The sequence below is a fragment of the Acipenser ruthenus genome, chromosome 29 (genome assembly GCF_902713425.1).
Source record: "Acipenser ruthenus chromosome 29, fAciRut3.2 maternal haplotype, whole genome shotgun sequence".
Taxonomy (NCBI): Eukaryota; Metazoa; Chordata; class Actinopteri; order Acipenseriformes; family Acipenseridae; genus Acipenser; species Acipenser ruthenus.
In genome coordinates this window covers 3,892,486-3,906,983 of record NC_081217.1, presented here as the reverse complement: position 1 = coordinate 3,906,983, position 14,498 = coordinate 3,892,486, and the positions used below count along the sequence as shown (strand labels likewise).

Sequence of the window (14,498 nt, the reverse complement as noted above, 5' to 3'; positions counted from 1 at the left end):
CACTTTGTTAATATCAACAACACCATCACACATTTACACAAGGAGCAGGGTCTGGATCAATACACTGAGCTGTCCAGAGCAGGGTAGAACATTAGATGTGTGAATTAGAATGCACCACAGGAGGGACCAAGCAATCAATCACCAGCATTAGGATAAGTGAATTTGAACAGGTGAGTCTTACTAGCCTAGAGGATTTACCCAGCAACAAGGAATAAATCTATAAAATCTCCCAGGGCCAAAGATTGCAGAGGTAGGGGCAGAATGCAGAGGTTGTCATGAAAAGAAATTAAAAATAAAAAACTCAAACAGGCTCCAGAGCCTACTGCATGACTATTCTGTCACAGCTTCGCTCACAGCTAGACCCTTCTTAAGTGGCAACATTAATACAATTAAAAAGTTGTCAACAGAGAGACAAAATCCATAAACTATGAAGCCATTTGTTTAATTGCTGTTTTCATTAGAGCTCGCTGACTTTAAAGACAGGCTTAACACTTGACAGAGATGGAAATATGACTCCCACTGCATAGTATTTTGAGCCGTTCTGGATTTTATGTTAAACTCAGCCACAAAGGCATGAACAAAACCAAAAAATTGCATTTCTTGTGCTTTTGATATTTTATTTTTATATCATCATCTCTCCACAAATGTAAAATCTTATATTATTATATTATATTATTTTTATTAAGCACCTCTGATATTTATCTACATCTTGTGAAGTTTCTATATTGTGATTCATCCATGTATAGAAAACTATATACAGTAGAGTACAGTAGTTATTTACATTAGAATAACACTACGTGGTTATGTCACAGTTCTGGTGTTTGTGGGGCCCCCAACTGTCAGCCTGTCTGCGTTTTTAAAAAGGGGCCGTCCACACAAGGACTGAGATCAGACTGTACAAAATTAATAGAAAGCTGGGCCATCTACAGTAATGGAGAACAGAAATGAGTAACACCCAGAAGTGTGTTTAATTTAAATAAAATGCACTGCTTAACGACAGCTCATATATTTAGAAGCAACATTTGATTGTGGATGGTCAATCAGAACAAACCATTTCACACGTACAGTTTGTCTGAGTTACCATTGACGGCAATCGTGCTTCAACATTACCAGGGCTGAAGCAGAAGCAGGGAGATTAATTCTCATATCAGACGCTTTCTTAAAGAGGAAAGGAGGAGAGCGATTCCCTCTATATAGCTTGGTACAAAATGTACCTTGGGGCCAATGTCATCTCTGTTGAGCTATCCTTACGAGACCATTGTGAAATAGTTAAAGCAAGTATTAGAAGTTGTATATCACATTACTGTTAGTGCTGGAGTTCTTTCTTTTGCACTGATTTACTGATAGCTGGAGGCATTTGAAGTCTGTGCATGCATATTTTGTTCCACTGCAGAAATTGGTCCCATCTTATTGTTCTGTTCAATCAAATGTAATCAGAACAGGCTGTCAGATGTGTATAAATCTCTTTATTATTCCCAGCGTTGGGTACAGGGAGCAGATTATGTATCACAGCGCTGTGTTTCTGCTTCTCAGGTTTTTAAGATCAAAATTGGATATGTTCTACACAATGCCTCAAGGTCTGGATGATCTGAACAACACAATGCTGTTTTGTTGTGTGCTCTTTTATCAGTGTCATTTTTAGACATAGAGTTCTCCCCCTTTAGAATGCTGTAGACAGGAGTCATAGTTGAGAGACTGAGTTATTGTGTTCTGCCATATACCAAGAATGAAAGTGCTGGTGGAATGGCATGATGGGGCAAATGGGAGCCGTGACTATAACACATTATAACTTGTTCTGCGCTATAAAGGGTCGTCTTACAAAGCACTGTACTTGATTTTGAGAAATACAGTTCAATACAATTGGTGAAGGGACCTTATAGTAAAATGTAGTAAATGTAACATTTCTTAAATTAAAATTGACCATATTTGGGGCTGATCTAGTGAGATTGCTTAATTTGAGAATTAGCAGCAGCAGTTCCAGAATTTCACACTGGTACAAAAAGCAGACCCTGTTTCTTCCAGGCTCTCCCGCAGCGAGTGGTACAGGCACGCTTCAGATCTACCTCATTGACGTCAATGACAATGCTCCTGAGCTGCTGCCCAGAGAGGCCCAGATTTGCGAGAAGCCCAACACCAACGCCATCAACATCACAGCTGCTGACGCAGACATCGACCCCAATGTGGGGCCCTTTGTCTTCGAGCTGTCAAGCAGAGTGCGCCGCAACTGGACCATCTCCCGACTCAATGGTGAGGGGGCAGTGGGTTAGTAGATGGTAGTGCTGCACAGAACGATCATTCGATTATTCAGATTGAGCTCTCCTTTGAAATCAGGTGCTGACCATCGGGCGAGGGTCATTGGTGTTGACTGGGCTAATTTACCATTCAAAATTAAACAAGTGAATGGATTTGTGATGACTGTTGCTTTCTTAGACTCTGAGGACAACAGCAATCATCACAAATCCAAGCAGCTGTTTCTTCACTTGTTTAATTTTGAATGGTAAATCAACCCCAGTGGTAAATCAGCCCCCACCTGTGGTAAGCTTTTCCAAAGAATGGGTTTGTGTAGCTCTAGTACATGGGAAGGGTGGGGGTGGTGTTGGTATCAGGCAGCTCTAGTACATGGGAAGGGTGGGGGTGGTCTTGGAATCAGGCTCGATTCACAAGTGAAATTAGTTTGATTGTCTCAGCTTAGGCCTCAGTCAACACAAGTCCACATCAAAAATAATTTGCAGGCAACGTATAGAAGAAATAGACCTTTTTTCAGTTGACTAATATAATTAGCAGGGGTTGTGTCATAGAAGTGTTTTAATGTAGGAAGTGTAACCCTGTCTCGGTGATCCTCAGGCGACTACGCCCAGCTGAGCCTGCGCATCGTGTTTCTGGAGTCGGGCGTGTACGACGTGCCCATCATTATCACAGACTCGGGGAACCCCCCGCTGTCCAACACCTCAGTCATTAAGGTGAAGGTGTGCCCCTGCGACGAGAATGGAGACTGCACCACCATTGGGGCCGTGGCAGCAGCTGGACTTGGCACTGGAGCCATCATTGCCATCCTCATCTGCATCATCATACTGCTCAGTGAGTACACACCAGCTCTGCAAGTACAGCTGATCTATAATCTATTTTTTTTTTTTTTTTTTAAGCGCCATCTAGGGTGAACTGTAGAGGTTCATTGCCCTGTGGATTAGGCTGATGTAGATGTGTAGTGTCTTAAAAGAAAGTACGTGTTTTATGATTAATGGAATAAAAAACAAAAAAAAGAGTTTCTCCCGTTCCAGCCATGGTGCTCCTCTTCGTGGTGTGGATGAAGAGGCGGGAGAAGGAGAGACAGACTAAACAGCTCCTGATCGACCCCGAGGATGACGTGCGAGACAACATCCTGAAATATGATGAAGAAGGCGGTGGCGAGGAGGACCAGGTCAGCTCAAATATATTGCATCTACCCTTTCTTGTGTGAACTCACTTGGTCATTTTCTGGCAAGCCTGGCTAGTGTATAAAATAATTCTCCACTGCAGGTCTTCACCACCTATAGTACACATCCCCCCCCCCCATCAATTGATTACAAACCCTCGACCTCAGGGTTGATAATCAGGAAAAGGTGTCTGGTTGCCCTCTCATCCTTTCCCTGACTTCTGTTCCTCTCCCTCTCGACCCTGATTTCAGGATTATGACCTGAGCCAGCTCCAGCAGCCCGAGTCCCTGGATCACATCATCAGCAAGCCCCCTGGGATCAGGAGGGTGGACGAGAGGCCCGTGGGAGCAGAGACCCAGTACCCCACCCGACCGGTCGTCCCCCACCCTGGGGACATTGGGGATTTCATCAACGAAGTACAGTCTCCCAAACCTTAAACTGCATCCTTACTGTCTTGAATCGGTTTGATCATTGCCCCCTAGTGTATGGTTATGCTTATGTGGGGCTCGGAGAGAAAACTGTGCAGTGTTCACAGGACTTGCACTAGGCTGCATTATAATTTAAATCAATTGAAACAGTAAATCTACGTGAGGCAAGACTTGGGTGAATTTGGGGAATATCTTGCTGTCTCTCTCCAGATCTAACGCACACTCGCTCTTCCTCTCCTTTCAGGGCCTCAGAGCTGCGGATAACGACCCGACGGCACCTCCCTATGACTCGCTCCTGGTGTTCGACTACGAAGGAAGCGGCTCGACAGCGGGCTCTGTAAGCTCACTCAACTCATCCAGCACCGGCGACCAGGACTACGACTATCTCAACGACTGGGGCCCGCGCTTCAGGAAGCTAGCAGACATGTACGGGGGCGGGGATGAAGACTAAGTGACCTCAGCCAGCGAGGCGAAGACAACGCTCCAGAAACCAACCAACCAAGAGTGAGGACTGTACAAAGAGGCCGCTTTTTAATCAATGTCCCCTGCTGAGAGTAAAACAAGCAAAAACAAATGTGTTTTTTATTTCTTTTTTTTTTTTAGTGTCATTGTTTTTTTTTCTCTTTTTAGAATATATAAGTTGTCTAATAGCATGGATGAACGCTTATTGTCTTAGCTGCATTGTTCTGTTTCAACACAGGCAGCAGGAAGGTGCTTTATTTTGCTTGAAACCTTCGCTTTATCATTAAAGAGAGTGAAAGGCATTCTTTCTTAACTTGAATTCCTTAGAACAGAAGCACTGTTGTTAAAGTGCCTTTTTCGGTGCGTTTTATCGGATTCCCGCTTTCTCAGGATTGAAAGTCATTCGAATGGCTCGGGCGGCACTCTCTCCCTCTTCGACCCTGAAAAAAAAAAAAAAAAAGTTTGGTTGGTAACATAAAAAAATATTAATAAAAAAAAGTTTTACATTTTATTTTCAGATTGCCTTTTAAAAAAAAACTAGGTAGTGAATAAAAAAACAAGTGGTTTGTGCAACTATAAACAGCCATCTTCATGCCTGAAGCAAAAACAGGACAAACTGAACACCCCCACTTGTCATCCCCCCCACCCCCACAGAGGTGTCAGACATTTACGAATTGTGTCTGTGATGCAGTGTGGGGCTTTTATTTACTGTGAGTCTGAATATTCAGAACAGTAGAATATTGAAACCATTTGGTATTTGGTCCTTGCTGCTCTAAGCAGGTCTGAAGCACATTATTGTAAAATGCATTCAAAATGATGCTATTATCAGGTAAACATAAGCTTCTGTTATACTTTTGGTGGCACATAGTCGGTTAAAACAATTACCCAGTGTGAGTTGTTGGGGTTATAATATTTGAAGTATAGGTTCTATGGTACAGCAAGCTGACAAACATTCATAACTACTGTAAAGCATAATGTGTATAAATACACACAAGGGTATAAATAAATGTGGTGCAGCGAGGGTCTATTGAATCCTGAAACAAGCGTTATACCTTCTGCTATACAGGGTCAACTGGTTTAGTGGAACTGTTGTGCGTTTGAGATTTAGGTAACTTCTATTACCTTGCTGTATAAACTATCATATTTAACCTGTTGGGTTGCACACATTCGATTCTAAAAGTCTTTACTAAACTTTAAAAAGGCATGTATTATGTTGAAGGTACTGGAAAGTATTATTTTGAAGGTACTGGAGGCCAAATTACTAATGCTTCTTTGATTTAGACCACTTTTTTGTCCTGATAAAGTGAAGCCAGGGAAAAAAAAAACGTGTTAGAATCTGGATGTAGAATGTGATCTAGAGTATGACTTTGTGTTGAAGCAAGTGAAAAGAATGCATGAAGTTTCCAAAGGTCTCAAAGTAAAAGCTGTAATTATGTGGTTGGGGGGGGGGGGATTATATACTGTAAAAAAAAAAAAAAAAAGGAAATGAACTGTTTCTAAGTATTACAGAATAACTTCTGAACTGCTTATCTTTACTGTTCTGTGTGCCGGAAGAGCTCTTAAGTGTGGGGTCCTACTGCTAAAAGCTCTTCAAGTTCAAGTCATTGCTTAACTGCTTTTTGTCGGATGTCAAGTAACCAGTCCCATGGTAGTCTCCCATTAGTGACCGGCTACAGGAAAAAAAAGGCATGGCGCCTTCAGTTGCAAATTGTTATTGTCTACAGTACAAACCATTCATATTCCATTGTCCACTTCAGCTTCTGTACATTCAACTAATTAATGCTAGTTTTTTTATCTTTTAGATTGGAGGAAAAACCTGGGGCTGCTTGAGCATTCTGAAATTGAGTTCATGCCTCAGCTTCAGCCTCATACATTGTGAATATGCACACCGTTGCTGGGTGTTAGATTACTGTACATCTAGCAAGAGTAGAAGAGTCAGAGGTCTGTCAAAGTTTCTTTTATTTTTTAATAGAATGTGGTTTGTACTTTCCATGTAATTATAGTACCGTTTGGATCTTACAGTGTGTGTTATTTTATTTTTTTGTGCATGCTCAATTTGAGCACGATTCATAGTACAACAGCTCTCCAGCCCACAAAAAACAAATGGTTAGAATTCTAATGTGAATACTCAATATATTCTCCTTAATTACACATTTCACCCTGCTCCGTACACAGACATAGACAGTAATGTCACTGCATTTCAGGGTCGTGTTACTTGGCACATACGTTGTCTAAATTCAGAAAAAAAAGTGGATACACAGAGCTGCATTTAAAATGATTTTTACTTTGTGAAAACTAGACTGAACTTCCAAGGGTTCATTAAAATGCTATTGCACTTCCCCAGAATCTGCAGGGTGCCGTTTAGCTTGTGGTGATAATTCTGGAGTGCACCTTTTTAATGAAAGCACTGACTAAGGGACAAACCACATCTTTATTCAGATCAAGATCATTGTCGTGTGGCTGGTTTCACAGACCCAAATCTACCATTAGGCAGTACAATGTTGGTGTTATCAGGGTCGGGGAAACCAGTCATTCGTATGTAAAACATACTCAACTTCTAGTAAAGCTTTGGCTTAATCTCCAATAGCCAAATGAAGTTACAGACCATTGGTACTATTGTGATGTAGGAAATGTTCTATATGGTGGTCCCTGCAACACATGGAGTACTCATCCATGGACACATACAAAAATAATATATATACATATATAAGTCCCATTACAATATACAGAGTAGGGTGCAAATACACAGACAGAATCACTTGAACGTCTCGACAGGAGGTTACAGGGTGCAGTAATATTATTATTCATGAATCAAGGAATAAGAATTGTGTTGTCAATACAGCCCAAACAATCGGAAGTGCTCTAGGTGCTGCTGGATTAAAAAGGCACTTGTGACGCAGCAGCAAAGGGGTGACACGGAGAATGTTAACAGGGAGCACAGAAACAATGAGCCTTAAAAAGAGAATTGCCTTTTTCCACAAGGTTGGATTTTCACATAAAATCACAAAAAGATCACAAAAATCACAAATAAAATCACAATCAGACTGCAGGTCAATGTCATAAGCCTGGGGGAGGGGGGCTAATTAAAAGCCTAGTAAGAAGTAAATTACTGTAATCCTATAGGAGCACAATTAGCATACCGAGTTGCTTGTTTATAGCTTCCCAAACTAGCAACGGTGAATCCTTATATATTACAGCTTTAAATTGGGCAGAGTTCCTTAGTGTTTTTAACACAGGTCTGTAAGGAGAGGATCCTTGTTTCATATCTCACTGATTTAATACCACTGGAGGGGGTTAACTTAATTTACAGGCTTTTTAAAAATAATCTTAACAGTGGTTGATCTAAATAACAGCTAAACTTCTGTTTTTGGTCCCCTGGTGTTGTACTGTACGTACTATTAACAGAGAAAAATGCACAAGGTTTTTGTAACCTTGGAACACAAACCTGGACTGTATTCTGTTAAGTACAAAGGTCACGGCACAGTATTTCACCAATGGTACTAGATCATTAAAGCCCCCTGTGTGTCCGCTTTGGCAGAGAGAAGGATTGCTCTGTGGAGTTGCTGCCACTTTAACAAAAATGGATCCTCCTGAAGCAACATGTATTGTTGCTGATTTCAAATTCCCGAAGCATAAAACTCGACTGTGGAGAAAAAAAAGGAAACGTTTAAAAAAGGGATAAAGCTAGAGTAAACTCATTTGGAAAAATAAGAGCGTATAATTAGAGTCAGACACACAATGAATTAACCTTCAGACGTTACTCACCACAGTGTGTACATAATGTAGTAATTGCTTGAAGCTTAAAATACAAGAAAAAATATACATGTAAGATTGGAGCTTTTTTTTGCATGTGTCTTTTTATAAATGGACAAAATGATAATTATAATAAATATTAATAATAATAATAATAATTATTATTATTATTATTATTGTTGTTATTCTTATTATTATTAATAAACAAACAAAAAAATACATAGCAGCCCGCATGACTGTGGTTGTTTTCCACAACTCGCATTGAACACACAATCATTGCACAGTTAACAAGTTCAAATACGTTTTTTGTAAACTGTCAACAGCACAACTATTTTGTATTGTTGTTTGTACCATTTTGTACCAAAAAATATGTAAAATGTAAAGGAAAAAAAATAATTTAAAAAGGGAAGAGAATTCTTGTTTTAAGTGTGTGTTTATAGTGCCACTAAGATCTTGATTTCAACCCCATAAACGGCCTTGCTGATTTATAATGTACAAAAAAGTAAAATAAATAAATAAATAAATAATCATAATAAACTGGTGCATTGGCACCTGACCCTGTGTTATAAATAAAGTTCCCCTTTTAAAAACGCTTGATGTTTTCTGGTTTATTTCTTGTAGAGCTCCTCTCAAGGTAAACATATGGTACAGTAGTGGACAGTCATCCTGCTTCAATCACATTCCCATCATTATTGATGGTTTCTAACAGTTTAGGGGTATACGAAAACATCTCCATAAGAAAAATGGTTCACCATCTTGCCACTGAAACTGCACCCCACCAGCAAAAAAGCAGCTGTTGTTCCTGAAGCAGTTAAATAACAGAGTGAAAGAGAGAAACCTTTGCAGTGCATCCATCTAGAAATGTGCGAAGATTTAAATAATGTGTCGCTCTGTCCCTTCTCCTTGAAACAGCCAAGAGTGCTTAAACTACATCGGCAAAAACAAAAGAATAAAAAAAAAACCTCTGCTAGCAAGATTATATTAAAACACAGAAAGTAACCTGTTCTTGTTCCTTGTCCTGCCCCACCACCCCCCACCCCCCCGCCCTTAATTCCATTGCAAAATATTATCTTTCATGCCAACTCAGCCCCCCTGAATAGCATAGCTGTGTATCTTTATCAAGGGGAACGATGATAGTGCACGAGCAAAGGTAAACCCTTGTTATGAACTTCTCACTGGCAGCTATCCCAGTGGTGGCTCAGCAAGGCACGAGTAATCTCCCAGCGTGGTGCGAGGGGTGTGGGTGAGCAGAGAACTTGTAGGCCCCCTTTTGTGTTGCCTTTATTTGAGTGTAATTCCCCCTGCCTATGAATGTCAGTTTATAGCAATAAAGCCAGCACAATCAGCACTAGACTGAAGACATGTCTGTGTTTTCAAGGCTGGAAAGCTCATTGTGGATCTTTTTAAAATGTAATTGTGAAGCACCCTACAACGTTGTGTCACAAAGAGTGCTGCTAGACTAAATCACCAATGTAAATGTACGGTAGCATTTGGAGGGGCCACTGTTTGAGGCCCACTGCATACAGAGAACAAGCTTTCATAGAAATTACGAACGACTTTTGTGTTTTAATTCCACTTCGCACTTAGATGAATTATTACAAATCAATGGCGAGAATAAGTCACGTAGTCGCAGAGTCACGAAATCTACAGTAGCACGAGGAATTGAAGAAAATCTTTTTTTTTTTTTCCACAGTCCTATTTCTCTTCCCAGGGAAAGGCTTGTCACTAATCCAGATTGCACGCAGTTACCGACCATCCAAAACTTAGACAAGCGATTAGTAACTCTCAGCACTCCACTGCCAGAAAGAGACTAAATGAAGTTCAGCGAGACCCATTCTTTCAGGAAAACGACTGTGGGGGCTGAATTAAGAACTTAAAACAGGCAACGGATCGACAGCGTGGAAGACGGAAGCCTTTTGGTTGAAAGCACAACAAATGTCCCAATCACTCTCTCTCTCCTTCCCCCTTTCTGGCATGCTGTTGGCACAAGCAGCAGTTTTGTTGCCCAGCTGCACAAGATGGCAGATCTATCTTCTACTAGCTGTACAGTAAGAGAAGCCCTGCACACCGTAAGAGTTACATGTCCTCCAGTTTGAGTAAAGCAGGATGACACAGCATGGCCTGTGGAGTTCTAACTGGAAAGGGACAGAAAGCATGGGGAATTCCAATATGAGCATACAAATGAAATGAAAAGTGTCTGTGGAAATTATATTGAAGCCAATAACCTCTGTGTTAATCCGAGGTGAATGACACCAACCACAGCATAACATATCTAACCACTACAGGTGACGTATGAAAATTATAATCCCATCGGAAACCAACACAGTCCTAATATTACAATAGATTTATTCAGTCCGCTGTATTTATGTTAAACCAACAACCTTAAAATTAAGAGCAGAGGTGTGTGATAACAGAGCAAGGCTGCGCTCATTCTTTCAATCTGTATTTCCTGCATTCCCTTGCTTTTTCTTTGGGAATATTTCATGTTTTCTGTGCACTTAAGTGACATTGCAAGTCATTCTGGTGTTTGTCGCTGCAATTGTAATCTCAAAAGCAACACCTAACATGTACTGTATCTCTCTAACCACAGAAACACAAACACAAAGCAGTTCTTTAGTAAAGAAATAATCCACTTTTTTGTCTCGGCTGACAGGGGTGCAAATTTTGCTCTATGGCGCTAGATTCTAGCCCCAGGGTACCTCATATAGTGCCAGCAACATTACATTCTGGCGCCAGTAGACCTGTTCAATTAGGGAAGTTAGTGAACACATTAAGACAGTAAGTAACGATAACACACATTTAAGACAGTAAGAATCAAACAGTAAGGGAAAAAATTGTTGTCCAAAAAAGATGCCCCTCCCACAGAACCCTGTCCCACTCTGGTTGCCATGATGCCAAAAGAAATGCCATGACAACCAGAACAAAAAAGAGAAAGAAATTGATAAACAAACACAAGAGGTGTGGTTGCCTTGTCTTGTGTGTTGATATTGTACAGATAATTAAGTACTAGCTGGCATTTTACAGGACTACTAAGCAGCTGTCTGGCTGGCTCAGTTGGAGCATTGGATTTTGATTTTCAGAGTAGTAGGTTCAAGTCCCAGATGAGGCACAAGTGTTAATCCCTCATTTTCAAAAATATTGTTTAATTTACCTTATAGACCTCCATTCTTTGGATTTGCATCCAGTTCAAGTCACAAATGAAACCAAGTTGAGAATCAAAATTTACCCCAGGTCCATGTCACAAAAATGTAATGGCATGTTTCACACAACAGGAGAGCCAGCATTACTTGTGGTGCAAGGTGATAATTCAGTGAAATGCTATGCTGTGCAGATTCGTTCATTTATTTTCAAAGACTTGGTTAATTGACCTTATAGTCAATGAAAAGCAAGCTCTTCCTCAGAAGTGAGATAGCACAGTGGGCGTGTTCACTAGTATGCTGTGCTGTTTGCCTTGGGGGACTGGGTTCAAATCCAGTGGATTCTTCCTTTGTTTTCAAAGAATTGGTTCATTGACGTATAATCAGTGTGAAACAAGGTTTTCCTGTGGGACCTGGTGGAGCGATGGATTAATCCCATGTCCTTCTCTTGCTGAAGCAGTAGTTTGAATCCAGTGCCTGGAGGGGAGTTCCTGAGATAAGTAACAGTGTTGGTTGTGTTTCTACAGATGGAGGCAGAGAAGACCTGCACTGCAGTGGAAGAAGATGAAGTGTAGCTAGGATAGAACAGACAGGGGGGTCTGCCCCCCCCCCACCCCCCGCCAGGGAGTGCAAAGCAGGGGTGTTGCTGCCTGAGAGAAGAAGAGGAACAAGGCAAACCATTACTTTTCTTCACAAGTCTCTTTTAGGGATTCTTATTGTATGCATGTAATAATCTATGAATACAATCTTTAAAATAGACTTGTGAAGAAGAGTAACAGTGCACCCACAGCAAGTCTGCTATACAAACAAACTAAAAAATAAATTATAATAATTTCAATTCCTATTCATAGTGACTTCCACTAAAATGTTCTTGTGTCAGCCAGAATTACATCTCCAAGCCATTTGCGATGCAGTTTGGTTCAATTTTACATTACTTATGAATGAAGTGCTGACTCCATAATGCAGTCCTATTTTATATTAAATCTTCATTAAAAACATTCTAATGCAAGTCAGTGAAAGGCTTGAAAACATTCCAAATGTGAAGTACTAAAAAAAAAAAAAAGTAATACGCTATCTGTCTCCACACTGAAATATAATTAATAAACAATCCTAAATGACGCAATGCTGACAGCCAGTTTCGAGCTTCCTTAGCATTTTCTGTTCTTCTATTACTTGTTGCTCTGTAGCCATGACTGCCAAAAAACATCGCTGTTAAATGCATAGTAATCGAGTTTAATGCATTGGCCTACCTTTCATTCCCTTCTCCACCATTGCCACAGCCCCCTGCCTACCTTTCATTACGCTGTCTTGCATGCTAGTCCACAGGTTTGAGCCCCCTCTAGACAGAGCATCCTTTCCAGAAGAAACATCTCGCTGGGTGTCAATTACCTGTTCCCCAGTTTCAGTAAAGCAGGATGGCACATTTATATATCTTAATACTCCTCTTTTTTTCCGGTAAATGACACCAACCACAGGGGAATAGCTATCAACTGCAGGTGGTGTGTGAAAAATGGTAATGAATGAAATCAGAAACTAACTCGCAACCCAAATGTTACAGTAGATTTATTCAGCCTGCTGCACTGAAGCAGAGCAAACCACCTTAAAATTAGAGCATTCATGTCATACTAGAGTCAGTCTGTAATATACCAGTACCAGCACCACAGTTTCAGTAGAGCAGGATAGTAAACTACATTTTAAACATCACAAGTGTACTACACTTTTCAATGAGCAATATTTGTGAACTGTGACTATTACCAGCTACGTTAACTTTCTTGGATAGTGATGAAATTATTTTACATCCTCGTCCTGGCGTGTGTGCGTGCAGTGCATACCAGGACACTACACACGACTCATACTGCGACTAGCTTGGCAGGAGCACAATTTTACACCTACTTCAATTCTCTGTCTATTACATTCCCCGTTTAAATTTGTTTTCTTCCGAGGCCATGTTGAAAAATTCCAGATAGCAAAAAAAATAAACAATTAAAAAACGAGGGAGCACTGTAATCCTATTCAGGATTATGGTTGATTTTAACGTTTACTGTCCCGTCAGACAAGTCCATCTGAAAGACAGCCTGCAGTCTCCTGTAGCACTCAAATACTTTCAAAGCATTGTTACTACCTTTAAAAAATTCAGTAGCATGCAATACTTTCCATTGGGACGTGTTTCAGATTTATAGCCTCTCATCAATCTTTCATCAATTAATCTCTCATCAATTAAAGCTCACTATATTGTCTAAGTGCACATCATTACAGACTTTCAAGCCAATCCTCCAATTTATCTGTGCCCCAAAATACATTTAGCAGTATATTTAATTCATACTACATGCTCGTTGGGGGCTTGCGTTGGACTGTATATTTGAAGACTGCATGTATATAACAAAAAATTCAGCAGCACAGCACAATAAGCAATGACGACCAAAGAGGAAAAAATGAGCCAACTAACCCTTTGTATGAAAGTTTAAATGCATGCTTTGTCTTGGTCATGGTACCCTATTGTTTTAACATGCTTTTTATTATGGTGGTGCTACAGGAGGCAGAGGTATGGAGGGAGGTGGGATGTATTGGGAAAAATGATACATAGGAGATATAAAAACATCATTGAAAATGTACTGTTGATTTAACCAACATCTACTGAACAGTATTAACAGGGTTATTTCACTATGCTTCATAATTGAGCTTGCTGCACTGCAGTGTAAAGATGCATTCATGCGTTGCACCCTAGGGGACGCTCAAAACCATACTGCAGGATATTAAAACCAAATCCATGTCCGTCTACTTGGATCTGAATATGTCAGAAAAATACAAAAGGGTACAACGAGTCTCTGACGGGTCACACACAGTACGCAGTCCTTGTTATCAGTCAAGGGATTACTACGTCAGGATGCTCTGTAGAATAGGGAAATGTTATATACAGTAGCAGCAACTGAATAGACCCAAGAGTGCAAAAATTAGATTGCAAAAATGCAATCTAAATATCGGGTGATATGGTATGCAAGTGGATCAAAAATATCTTAACTTAGCATTAGCATTGATGATGCAGTGAATATATTAGATGCAGTAAGTTATGTGTTATGCTTTTACAAGATCACTGTTGGTTTTACACCTTTAAAAGTTTAAAAATAAGATGCCTGTACCTAACAGGTAGTCTATGATAGAGAAAGGCACACGTTTTCATTTTAGCAAATATTAACATCCCAAAGTGGTTTGATGAATTCTGGTGTAGGAAGGTGCGTTTGTGATACGTGACATGTGTTGTGTGGCGTGTAAGAAATATTTGCCGTATTATTATTTTGTTGTTGATG

General features: G+C 40.3%; 1 protein-coding gene across 2 annotated transcripts in view; it reads left to right on the top strand.

The window, feature by feature from the left end:
- The window catches only part of LOC117432253 (cadherin-4-like), a 239,481-nt gene extending 230,833 nt beyond the window's left edge, over positions 1-8,648 (top strand). For both annotated transcript variants that reach the window (XM_059003810.1, XM_034053898.3), the window contains 5 exons: positions 2,023-2,247; positions 2,845-3,078; positions 3,279-3,418; positions 3,665-3,829; positions 4,086-8,648. In XM_059003810.1, coding sequence (XP_058859793.1) covers positions 2,023-2,247; positions 2,845-3,078; positions 3,279-3,418; positions 3,665-3,829; positions 4,086-4,292 — 971 coding nt within the window. In that variant the 3' untranslated portion in view covers positions 4,293-8,648. The remainder of the gene's footprint in view (positions 1-2,022; positions 2,248-2,844; positions 3,079-3,278; positions 3,419-3,664; positions 3,830-4,085) is intronic.
- Positions 8,649-14,498: the final 5,850 nt, after the last annotated feature.